Source organism: Amyelois transitella, chromosome 13 (assembly GCF_032362555.1).
Source record: "Amyelois transitella isolate CPQ chromosome 13, ilAmyTran1.1, whole genome shotgun sequence".
Lineage (NCBI taxonomy): Eukaryota > Metazoa > Arthropoda > Insecta > Lepidoptera > Pyralidae > Amyelois > Amyelois transitella.
In genome coordinates, this window is record NC_083516.1 from 10,315,471 (window position 1) to 10,328,172 (window position 12,702).

The 12,702-nt window shown below is 46.3% G+C and overlaps 1 protein-coding gene across 1 annotated transcript in view; it reads left to right on the forward strand.

The window, feature by feature from the left end:
* LOC106138019 (E3 ubiquitin-protein ligase Ubr3) overlaps nucleotides 1–12,702 on the forward strand; it is an 86,936-nt gene that overhangs the window by 12,439 nt on the left and 61,795 nt on the right. Inside the window, exons 3-9 of the mRNA XM_060947584.1 lie at nucleotides 2,888–3,013; nucleotides 4,297–4,441; nucleotides 5,424–5,545; nucleotides 6,371–6,512; nucleotides 7,611–8,019; nucleotides 9,015–9,247; nucleotides 10,713–10,868. Coding sequence (XP_060803567.1) covers nucleotides 2,888–3,013; nucleotides 4,297–4,441; nucleotides 5,424–5,545; nucleotides 6,371–6,512; nucleotides 7,611–8,019; nucleotides 9,015–9,247; nucleotides 10,713–10,868 — 1,333 coding nt within the window. The remainder of the gene's footprint in view (nucleotides 1–2,887; nucleotides 3,014–4,296; nucleotides 4,442–5,423; nucleotides 5,546–6,370; nucleotides 6,513–7,610; nucleotides 8,020–9,014; nucleotides 9,248–10,712; nucleotides 10,869–12,702) is intronic.

Genomic DNA, 12,702 nt, shown 5'->3' on the forward strand with positions numbered 1-12,702 from the left:
TAACTAAGTTGCTTTAAATGCGGTAAAAATTGGCATGCAAGTTGGCAACATTATGCTACGCGTACAATCGAATCCATATATCAGCATAATTTAATTTCTATATTAAATTTTATTTCCGAGGTATATAACTATTTTATGTGGTTTACGAAGCATTAGAATGCGATAAATCCGTCTAATTCTCGTGGTACCCGAACCCCTCCCCTGGGCTCAACCTGGACCAACACCAGGAGGAAGATGACCTGATTTATTACAGTAAAAGATAGCTTAAAAACTCTATTACATAAGTTCCAGAATTGTAGGATTTGAAGTAAAGGCTACATTTTCGAAATAACTAACTCATGGCGATTTTGTACGTATGTTAAACTTACTCGTTGATAAAAGATCGTTGTACTCCATTGTACCATGCGGCCTACTGTCATTGCAGACAATGCTCCGTCAGGGGCCTAACTTGACCCATGATTACCTTGGACACGCCTCGTGTCACAGGAAGCGACCTGCCGACTGACATTTAAGACATAGTAAACTGTGTCTGGCTAACAATGATCATGTAGATTTAGTGAAGTCCACATGTTAAAATTTAAAGTTGAAAATGGACCGTTGCACTCGATTGTACAACTGCAAACAATGCTCCGCCAGCGGCTCGAACTTGACCCGTGCTGACCTTGGATACAGCGTGTGTCACTCGAGGCGACTTGGCGACAGATATTATAATAATGAATCAGTCACCATTTCACACGGCGATAGATTTTTATTGACTGTTTCTTATCGTTCTCTTAACGTTAGTCCTGGTTGTGTCCTTACCTCTTTGGAGAGGAGCTTGGGTTAGTAACGTTTTTACACGAAGCAACAGCCAGATGTGTAGAATAACGCCGAGGTATATGTAATTTTGCGGGTGAATTAGAATTACACATTAAGTTGCCTGAATGTGCATTCAACTTAGCGTTACCGTAAGAGCACCGTTAAACATTAAACTTCTCAGAAAAATGTAGTCGCAGGATTTAAACATCACGATTTTGAGTCGGGTGCCTTAGTCTTAGGTTGGCTACGGATTTCTTTATATTTATTTTCCAGTCTGCCGGGAACCACACGGCACAACACCTTCCTACATCATGTCTCGTGAGCATAATTCTTGCACAATTAAATTTTATGTTTAACACCTGCTCTTAATAAATGTTTTGACATTTGTATGAAAAAATGTTGCAAACATGGTGCAGGACAGATCGATTTTTATGCTTTTAAATTAATGGCAATCTGTGAGCGGTTAAATGAAAATGCGAGAACGGGTTTATTTAGAGGATAACTGTTGCCCGCGACTACGTCCGCCGTAAAACGAAGTTTGACAAACTTAAATAAAAAAAGCTGACCTCTTTAAGGGGGGAATAATATAGGTGAGGGGAGAATATTTTGTATACAAACTTTTAAGTTGAACCCGAACTCATCTGCGTAAACCGCATACAAATCGGAGCAAAAGGTTTTGGCGCGATGCCAGTACATACAAACAGACTGACAGAAATTCAACAAATCTGATTTTCGGCTTCTTTTATTCATATAAAGATTGATATTCCTGCATTCATTTCATACATCTATATACATATAATAAAATGGTATGAGACCGGTGTCTGTACGTACCTGAAAGTTACCTGAATCTTTCAGGTAAGTAGAGACATTCAATCATTCATTCATTCATATAGTCAGCTCAGTTCAGCGGTTTGGCTTTATGATATGAATTGAAATTCAAATAGTGACAGGTTGCTAGTCCATCGACCAGAATTAGAATCCCAAGTTTATAAGCCTACCTATCCCTTAGTCGCCACTTAAATAATCCATGGGAAATGTGATGAATTGGTCCTATCCTTTTTATATTGGTGCCGGGAACCACACGGCAAAGTAAGTAGATACACCGGCAATTAGCAAAGAACACAAACACATACACCGGTCTCATACAATTTTATGATATGTATGGATAGATTGGATTAGAAAGAGACAGCAAACCTGCCTTCCGTCCTTTGCTTATGTCCTTTAACTTCGCCTGAACTCGATTGTCCTGTCGTTTTGCCATGACCTTGGCAGTGTGACGTCATTCCTGTTAGGTTGAAAGGTGAAGACGTGTGATTTACCGATTTAGCTTGAAACTTGGCTCAAACTACATACGTACATATGTAATCACGTCTATATCCGTTGCGGGGTGGACAGAGACAACAGTCTTGAAGAAACTGTAAGGCCACGTTCAGCTGTTGGGTTGAATGACAGAATTTAAATTCAAATAGTAATAGGTTAAAATTTAAATTCAAATAGTATATAGGTGCTAGCTCATTGCCTGAAAGATGAATCCCTAGTTTATGAGCTATCCCTTAGACGCCTTTTACGACATCCATGGGAAAGAGATGATTTTTTACTCTTGGCTTTTTAGTCCCGGTTGCATCCTGGATTGGGCGAGTCAGGTTTTTTTTTATGTAGTGACTCGCCATCCGGATCTAAAGCCAGGAGGAACAAGACATATCGTTACAAACAATATGTATTCATACGAAATGACATACATATGGTCACGTCTATATCCCTTGCGGGGTAGACAGAGCCAACAGTCTTGAAAAGACTGAATGTCCACGTTCAGCTATTTGGCTTTATGATAGAATTGAGATTCAAATAGTGACAGGTTGCTAGCCCATCGCCTAAAAAAGAATCCCAAGTTTGTAATATTATCCCTTAGTCGCCTTTTACGACATCCATGTGAAAGAGATGGAGTGGTCCTATTCTTTTTTTGTATTGGTGCCGGGAACCACACGGCAGAAATGACAGCTGGCTCATTTCTCCAACTCCTAGCTTCTCTCACCACCACCAGGACTTTCCATTTTATACAGCATTATAACACCAGCGTGTTCATTTCCAGGTTCTGTAGCAACCACGGCAACAAGTGCCCAAGGCCGGGCACCGTCCCCGCCGACCTGATGTGCGTGGCTGAGGCCATGATGCCCAGGCTCATACTGCGGCTTTTACAGCATTTCAGGGAGAACAGGTATGAATACATTTATTTTATATTAGATGTGCCCGCGACTTCGTCCGCGTGGAGTAGTGATTTATTTTAATTATTTTATTTTAAACTAGCTGTGCCCGCGACTTTGTCCGCGTGGAATAATTATTCTTGGCATCATTGAAGCCCTTAAGAATGAATAATTTAACCAGGTTTTTTTTACATATTCCATTATTTCTTTGCTCCTAATAGTTGCAGCGTGATGTTATATAGCCTAAAGCCTTCCTCGATAAATGGTCTATTCAACGCAAAAAGAATTTTTCAATTCGAACCAGTAGTTCCTGAGATTAGCGCGTTCAAACAAACAAACAAAGTCTTCAGCTTTATAATATTAGTATAGTTATATTAACGCATCGTCAAAAGTCGATTGCACCGCCTGGCCAGCCTTGTGCCCCTTTCTGATGCCATACAAGTGTAATAAGGTTTCTACAAGTGACTTGTAGCTATATGATAATAACTTGTGTACTTATATAAATTTTACATTTTTGTAAACTTGTTTCCGTGTCCGGATCGTTCATATCGCCGTGTGGTGCCCCTCACTAAAGAATAGGACCACTCCATTTCTTTCCAATGGATGTCGTAAAAGACGACTAAAGGATAGGCTTACATATTTGTGATTCTTTTTTTTAGGCGATGGGCTAGCAACCTGTCACTATTTGGATCTCCATTCCATTGTAAAGCCATACCTACAGCTGAAAGTGAGCTTTCGGTTTTTCAAGACTGTTGGCTCTGTCTGCCCCGTAAGGGATATAGACGTGATAATTTGTAATAGAAAAAATAATGGGACCACTCCATCTCTTTCCCACGGATGTCGTAAAATGCGACTAAGGGATATTCTTATTAACTTGAAATTCTTCTTTTAAACGATGGGCTAGCACTCTGTCACTATTTGGATCTCAACAAACAGCTGAACGTGGCTTTTAGTATTTCCAAGACTCTGGGCTCTGCCCCACAAGGGATATAGACGTGATTATATGTATGTATATGTTGACGGCCTCTGTGGCGCAGCGGTAGTACGCTTGTCTGTGACACCGGCGGTCCCGGGTTCGAATCCCGGCCAGGGCATGATGAGAAACGAACTTTTTCTGATTGGCCTGGGTTTTGGATGTTTATCTATATAAGTATTTATTATGAAAAATAGTATCGTTGAGTTAGTATCTCGTAACACAAGTCTCGAACTTACTTCGAGGCTAACTCAATCTGTGTAATTTGTCCTGTATATATTTATTTATAATTTTATTTATGTATGTATGTATGTATTGTTACAGTTTCTCATCGGGCGCTCAGAACAATTCGGACAGCTACCGAATCGCTGTGCACGAGTGCGAGTTCTACGTGCAAATGCTGATGGAGTTTAACAACATGGGTGACCTGATGCGCTCGGCTATGACGAAGGCTCTCATTAATCCTCAGGTAAATGAGGCGTAAGAGGTGAGAGAGGTGAGAGAGAGTGAGAGAGAGAGAGTGCCGTGTGATTCCGGAACTAATACAAAAAAGAATAGGGCAACTCGCATCTCTTTTACGTGGATGTCGTAATAGGCGACTAAGGGATGGGCTTGCAAACTTGGGATTCTTTTTTAGGCGATGGGCTAGCAACCTGTCACTATTTGAGTCTCAAATCTATCATTAAGCCAAACAGCTGAAGGTGGCCGTTCAGTCATTCATAAAAACTGTATGTCAAACCTGGAATTATTTTGTCATGCATCCATCGGTATCCTCATTATGTTCTAAACTATAAAGCTGGATTTACATTACGAAATTAGTGGCTCGAAATTTGTTTGATAAATAAATAAATAAATATATAAGGGACAAATTACACAGACCCAGGACAATCAGAAAAAGTTCTTTTCTCATCATGCTCTGGCCGGGACTCGAACTCGGGACCTCCGGTGTCATAGACAAGGTCGTTTAAATATTTGATAAAACTAATTTGACCAGTAATTTCACGTGTAAACGTTCAATTTTACAATGTAATACATTACTTTTGTGAAACTGTATTTATTTTGTGGTATGCGCATATTTTTTTGTAAAACAAATGTCATGCAACTAATTGCCAAATGTAAATCCGGCTTATATCTTTATGAATAAATGAAAAGATGAATGGTAATAAACTGGGCTGGTACAGACACATTATGAGAAGAGACGAAGGTCATGTTACTAAAAGAGATTTAAATATGGAAGTGAAAGGTTCAAGAAATAGGGGAAGACCGAAAGAGAGATGAATGGACGGCGTAAACGATAGTATGAGGAGAAAGGGAGTGACCAGTGAGATGGCAATTGACAGGAGTAATTGGAAAAAAACTAACATACTGTGCCGACCCCGCGTAGAAAGTGGGAAAAGGTAACGACGAAGAAGAAGAAATCCGGCTTATATCTATGTATGTATCTTTTGCAGATGTACCGGAACCTGGTGGAGCCCCCGTTCCCGGACACGGAGTACGGGTGTTACATGGCAGAGTCCAACAAGATGTACGAGAAGGCCATAGATTCGTTCCCGGCTCCAGAACCCCCTGACGAGTAAGTGTACCCTCTGTGAAACTTTTGATTCCGTGCAAAGAATGTCACAATGTCAACAAAAGTCGGCCTCTGTGGCGCAGCGGTAGTACGCTTGTCTGTGACACCGGAGGTCCCGGGTTCGAATCCCGGCCAGGGCATGATTAGAAACGAACTTTCTCTGATTGGCCTGGGTCTTGGATGTTTATCGATATAAGTATTTGTTATAAAATATAGTATCGTTGAGTTAGTATCTCGTAACACAAGTTTCGAACTTACTTCGAGGCTAACTCAATCAGTGTAATTTGTCCCAAAAGAAAAAAAAAAACAGTCTCGTCTATTTCCCTTGCGGGACAGACAGAGTCAACAGTCTCGAGAAGAACAATTCTTTTAATCTACAAATTATTAAATTTTTGACGAAGCCTGTTGCTGATGAGCTCTTGTTAGCATTTGACGAAGCATATTGCTGATAATAGGTACCTTTCGTAAAAAAAAAACACAATAAATAAATTTAAACTGAAATTAAATAAAAAATACGAATAAAATGTAGGTATAGTGCCGTGTGGTTCCCGGCACCAATACAAAAAAGAATAGGACCACTCCATCTCTTTCCCATGGATGTCGTAAAACGCGACTAAGGGATAGGCTTATAAAATTGCGATCCTTCTTTTAGGCGATGGGCTAGCAACCTGTCACTATTTGGATCTCAATTCCATCATTAAGCCGAGCAGCTGAACGTGGCCATTCAGTCTTTTCGAGACTATTGGCTCTGTCTACCCCGCAAGGGATATAGACGTGACCACATGTATGTATGTATGTATGTAAAATGTATGTTTCTTATTCCTCCAGATACAAACACCTCCCGGCATTAGCGCCTCGTCTCCAGCACAACACCCTGCTGGAGGAGTTCATCTTCTGGACGTTCAAGTATGAGTTCCCACAGAACATCGTATGCTTCCTGCTGAACATGCTTCCCGACCAGGATTATAAGGTTTGTGTCTGTTTTTGCCTATAACAATTACTAAGCGTCTAACGTTTGACGGCCTCTGTGGCGCAGCGGTAGAACACTTGTCTGTGGCATCGGAGGTCCCGGGTTCGAATCCCGGCCAGGGCATGATGAGAAAAGAAGTTTTTATGATTGGCCTGGGTTTTGGATGTTTATCTTTATAAGTATTTATTATAAAATATGGTATCGTTGAGTTAGTATCTCGTAACGCAAGTCTCGAACTTACTTCGAGGCTAACGCAATCAGTGTAATAAAAAAATTGTCGATTGGTCGAACAATAAGGTGTCCGATTAAAATGCGTGACGAGCAGCTAGGCACAGGTTCCAATCCCACCTCGGCCATGTACCAATGAATATTTTCAAAGTTATGTACATTAGTTTGAATACTAACCGATGCTCTTACGGTGTGGTAAAACATCGCGAGGAAACCTGCACATTCAGGCAATTGTATGGGTAACCATTTGATCCAATACGGATAAGGTTTACTTGCAAATCCATGGTCAAGGGCATACCCCAGGCTCCTCTCCAGAGTGGTGAGGATGCAACCGGGACTAAAGCCAGTAAGAAGAAGATATAGACTTTCTCCTACATCAACAAGTATATTAATAACATAACATATAATCATGTCCATATCTCCTGCGGGGTAGACAGAAACAGCAGTCATCAAAAAACTGTAAAGTCACGCTCAGCTGCTCGGCTTGATGATAGAATTGAGATTCAAATAGTGACAGGTTATCGCCCAAAAGAGACAGTTGGCTCTGTATACCCCGCAAGGGATATAGACGTGACTATATGTACTATGTATTGAAGCTTTATGTGTCAATACTGACATACATACATATGGTCACGTCCATATCCCTTGCGGGGTAGACAGAGCCAACAGTCTTGAAAAGACTGAATGGCCACGTTCAGCTATTTAGCTTAATGATAGAATTGAGATTCAAATAATGAGCAAGCATATCTCTTAGTCGCCTCTTACGACATCCACGGGAAAGAGATGGAGTGGTGTTATTCTATTTTGTATTGGTGCCGGGAACCACACGGCACTAATAATCAATACTGACATTGAATTATTAATCCACAGGAGCACCTAACCCGCACATTCGTGATGCACTACGCGCGCATTCCACTTGTCCTGGAGGCGGCCAGCGACCCCGACACGCTCTCCAACAGAGTCGTACACATGTCCGTGCAACTGTTCTCCAATGAGGCATTGGCACTGAGATGCGTCCAACAACTCCATCTACTACACGTCATGGTCCTCTCGCTGAGGGTCATGATGGGGAAGATCTTAGTGCAGAATACACTGCACGATCCGAGCAAGAATTTTCATTACGTGATCGATTGCACGAGGAGAGTGATGAAGGAGCATTGCTATTGGCCGCTGGTGTCAGATTTCAATAATGTGCTGTCGCATAAGAGTGTGGCGTTGTTGTTTCTGCAAGACGACGCTCTGGTCGATATGTGGTTCGAATTCCTGTCTATGTTGCAAGGTGAGTTTGTTTGTTTGTTTGTAATATCTTTATTGCATAGAAATTTGTACTGTAACAAGAAAATGGTATGTAGTTATAAAAGAAAGAAATCACTATTTAAATGTTTGTTGGGATAAAGGCGGTTCTGTTTACCCCGCGTGGGATTAAGACGTGATTGTATGTATGTGTAAAGGCGGTTCTTGCGGTGAGGGAAAACGTCGTGAGGAAACCTGCACATTTAAGAAAATGGATGTGCAACCGTGGATCCAATACGGGTTTGGTTTACCTGCAAAGGTTTCGGAGGTCAGATGGGAGTCGCTTCGGGTAAAAACCTGACTCAACCTGTCTAGGATCCATGGTCAAAGGCATATCCCTTTACTCTTCTCCAGAGAGGTGAGGATGCAACCGGGACTAAAGCCAGGAGGAGGAATTTGTTTTCATAAAGGCGTAGGTTTTTGTTTATTCAGCTTACATATACAGGGTGACATTTAAAACAACTGCATCCTTTTAAACATAGACTATTCCCATGCTTCTGAGCCGTTTGAGCCTATTTTTATTTAAATTAAACGTCATCTTTTTCACATTTAAAAAAATAAATTATTTTTCTAGTATGAAGATCAAGTAAAGTACAGAGTTTTCGAGATCGCTCAGCGAAATGAATTGTGTCGTTGACCTCTGAATCTTACGCGTCGCTTTTCCGCCGGCCGGGGTGATATTACGTATTTAGGATCGTGGATTTTGATACTTTTATTTTTTTCGTACTTTCTGAAATATGAACCGATATTTTTCTTTTGACGTTTTTAAATATCCTTTAGATGAGTACACTTAACAGTTAAAATTATGCAGTTGAATTAAAATTCACCCTGTATTTCATCAAATGTTTCGTATGCCGTGTGGTTCCCGGCACCAATAGAAAAAAGAATAGAACAACTCAATCTCTTTGGCATTTCGTTACTCCTATACCAATTAGACATGTAAGGACGTAATGCTAAATGACGATGATCATCATTGATCAGGCATGAACGTGAACGTGCGCGAGGTGGGCAGCCACATCGAGTTCGAGCCGTCGTCGTACTACGCGGCGTTCTCGTGCGAGCTGGAGGCGGCCGCGTACCCCATGTGGTCGGTGCTGGCGCACCTCACGGCGCCGCAGCAGGCGCCGCTGGCCCGCCGCATGGTGGCCGCCGCGCTCACCCACCTGCAGGAGTGGCTGGACGCCGTGCACTTCACCGCGCCCGCCGCCGACCCGGTAACTTGTTTATTTGTTTCAACGCGCCAATCTCAGGAACTAGTGGTTCGTATTGGGAAATTCTATTTGGGTTGCACACACATATTATATACTAGCTGAAGAGTTTGTTTGTTTGTTTGAACGCGCTAATTGCAGGAACTACTGGTTCGAATTGGGAAATTCTATTTGGGTTGCACACACATATATATATATACTAGCTGAAGAGTTTGTTTGTTTGTTTGAACGCGCTAATTGCAGGAACTACTGGTTCGAATTAGATTTTTTTTGCGTCGAATAAACCATTTATCGAGGAAGGCTTTAGGCTTTATAACATCACGCTGCAACTCTAAGGAGCAAAGAAATAATGGAAAATGTGAAAAGAACGGGGAAAATTGTTCATCCTTGAAGGCTTCAATGATGTTCAAAATAACTACCCCACGCGGACGAAGTCGCGGGCACAGCTAGTAAAGGAACACAATCTGTCCAGGCGTGAGTCGGTCTCGACCATGAAGAGTTGCGTAATAGTAACGAAATTTAAGTTAATTTCCCATCCACACTAATTATAAAGAGAAAAGATTTGAAATTTGTGAAAAATTACTGAACTGATTTTCACGAAATTTAGAACAAGTGTGTAATAGACCTTCGGGCGTAACCTAGTGTACCACGGGCGCGAAGCCCTGTGCAAAAAGCCAGTATCTCATAAACTGCTTGATCAATTTTAATAAATAAATATTGGTTTTAAAACTTTTATTAAAAGAACAAATTTATTTCTCACATATTTGACATGCTTCAGGCATGTTCATACTTTTTCTTTAGGAGTGCTATTTGTGTATCCAGTTCACTCATTGGAGCGTTTTAAATAGGGGCCCAAACAAAACTTAACATTTTGCATAGAAGATTTTGGTCCAACGTATTTTTATTATACACGTCAGTGAAGTGAATGTGTCGAGTCAAATGCTCATTGCTGTGGAGGGTGATTCTCCACCAGATAGGCAAGTGAAGTTGCTAGTACTATATGGTCTCGGTTAATGTCGCACAGAGTTGACTTGATATTTATAAGCTTGAACACATTGCCGAGAGGAATATTGTCTTCGACAGTGTATATAAATGAACTTGCAGAACTTTTTGCAGTGCCGGATGAAATCGTTTGTATTTTTTAGACAAATCTAGTGTTGCTATGGTGAAACGTGGTCCAGATATGTTCTTCTGTCCATATCGTTCTTTCGTGTTGTATCAGCGAGCGACGCTATCTAATGTTTCTGGACGCGTATAAAAATAGAAAGTCGCTTCGTAACATACCTATTCGTGATGAAACGGAACGTAGGTACTTCTTACTCCGTACCGCCGTCACCTACCGGACATGCCCTATGTTAACGTTCTTTGATCGTGACGTTAAAACGATCCTGAGGCACGGTACGGACAAGAGAACATGTCTGGTTTTAACCAGTTTAACGTAGCATTGCTGACCGTCCCGACATTGTTGCAGTCGGAGGTGATGCAGGCGTCGTTCCACTTCCCGCTGCACCGCTACCTGGCGGCGTTCCTGTGCTGCGGCGTGCGCTCGCTGCAGCTGTCCGCCGCCGACGTGCTGCCCACCGCCGACCTGCTGGCCCTGCTGGCGCAGCACCCGCTCCGAGTGCAGGTCAGTGTAGTGACGGCGGGCGGGTCACCCTCGGCTGTGCTGCCCACCGCCGCCCTGCTGGCGCAGCACCCGCTCCGAGTGCAGGTCAGTGTAGTGACGGCGGGCGGGTCACCCTCGGCTGTGCTGCCCACCGCCGCCCTGCTGGCGCAGCACCCGCTCCGAGTGCAGGTCAGTGTAGTGACGGCGGGCGGGTCACCCTCGGCTGTGCTGCCCACCGCCGCCCTGCTGGCGCAGCACCCGCTCCGAGTGCAGGTCAGTGTAGTGACGGCGGGCGGGTCACCCTCGGCTGTGCTGCCCACCGCCGCCCTGCTGGCGCAGCACCCGCTCCGAGTGCAGGTCAGTGTAGTGACGGCGGGCGGGTCACCCTCGGCTGTGCTGCCCACCGCCGCCCTGCTGGCGCAGCACCCGCTCCGAGTGCAGGTCAGTGTAGTGACGGCGGGCGGGTCACCCTCGGCTGTGCTGCCCACCGCCGCCCTGCTGGCGCAGCACCCGCTCCGAGTGCAGGTCAGTGTAGTGACGGCGGGCGGGTCACACTCGGCTGTGCTGCCCACCGCCGCCCTGCTGGCGCAGCACCCGCTCCGAGTGCAGGTCAGTGTAGTGACGGCGGGCGGGTCACCCTCGGCTGTGCTGCCCACCGCCGCCCTGCTGGCGCAGCACCCGCTCCGAGTGCAGGTCAGTGTAGTGACGGCGGGCGGGTCACCCTCGGCTGTGCTGCCCACCGCCGCCCTGCTGGCGCAGCACCCGCTCCGAGTGCAGGTCAGTGTAGTGACGGCGGGCGGGTCACCCTCGGCTGTGCTGCCCACCGCCGCCCTGCTGGCGCAGCACCCGCTCCGAGTGCAGGTCAGTGTAGTGACGGCGGGCGGGTCACCCTCGGCTGTGCTGCCCACCGCCGCCCTGCTGGCGCAGCACCCGCTCCGAGTGCAGGTCAGTGTAGTGACGGCGGGCGGGTCACCCTCGGCTGTGCTGCCCACCGCCGCCCTGCTGGCGCAGCACCCGCTCCGAGTGCAGGTCAGTGTAGTGACGGCGGGCGGGTCACACTCGGCTGTGCTGCCCACCGCCGCCCTGCTGGCGCAGCACCCGCTCCGAGTGCAGGTCAGTGTAGTGACGGCGGGCGGGTCACCCTCGGCTGTGCTGCCCACCGCCGACCTGCTGGCCCTGCTGGCGCAGCACCCGCTCCGAGTGCAGGTCAGTGTAGTGACGGCGGGCGGGTCACCCTCGGCTGTGCTGCCCACCGCCGCCCTGCTGGCGCAGCACCCGCTCCGAGTGCAGGTCAGTGTAGTGACGGCGGGCGGGTCACCCTCGGCTGTGCTGCCCACCGCCGCCCTGCTGGCGCAGCACCCGCTCCGAGTGCAGGTCAGTGTAGTGACGGCGGGCGGGTCACCCTCGGCTGTGCTGCCCACCGCCGCCCTGCTGGCGCAGCACCCGCTCCGAGTGCAGGTCAGTGTAGTGACGGCGGGCGGGTCACCCTCGGCTGTGCTGCCCACCGCCGCCCTGCTGGCGCAGCACCCGCTCCGAGTGCAGGTCAGTGTAGTGACGGCGGGCGGGTCACCCTCGGCTGTGCTGCCCACCGCCGCCCTGCTGGCGCAGCACCCGCTCCGAGTGCAGGTCAGTGTAGTGACGGCGGGCGGGTCACCCTCGGCTGTGCTGCCCACCGCCGCCCTGCTGGCGCAGCACCCGCTCCGAGTGCAGGTCAGTGTAGTGACGGCGGGCGGGTCACCCTCGGCTGTGCTGCCCACCGCCGCCCTGCTGGCGCAGCACCCGCTCCGAGTGCAGGTCAGTGTAGTGACGGCGGGCGGGTCACCCTCGGCTGTGCTGCCCACCGCCGCCCTGCTGG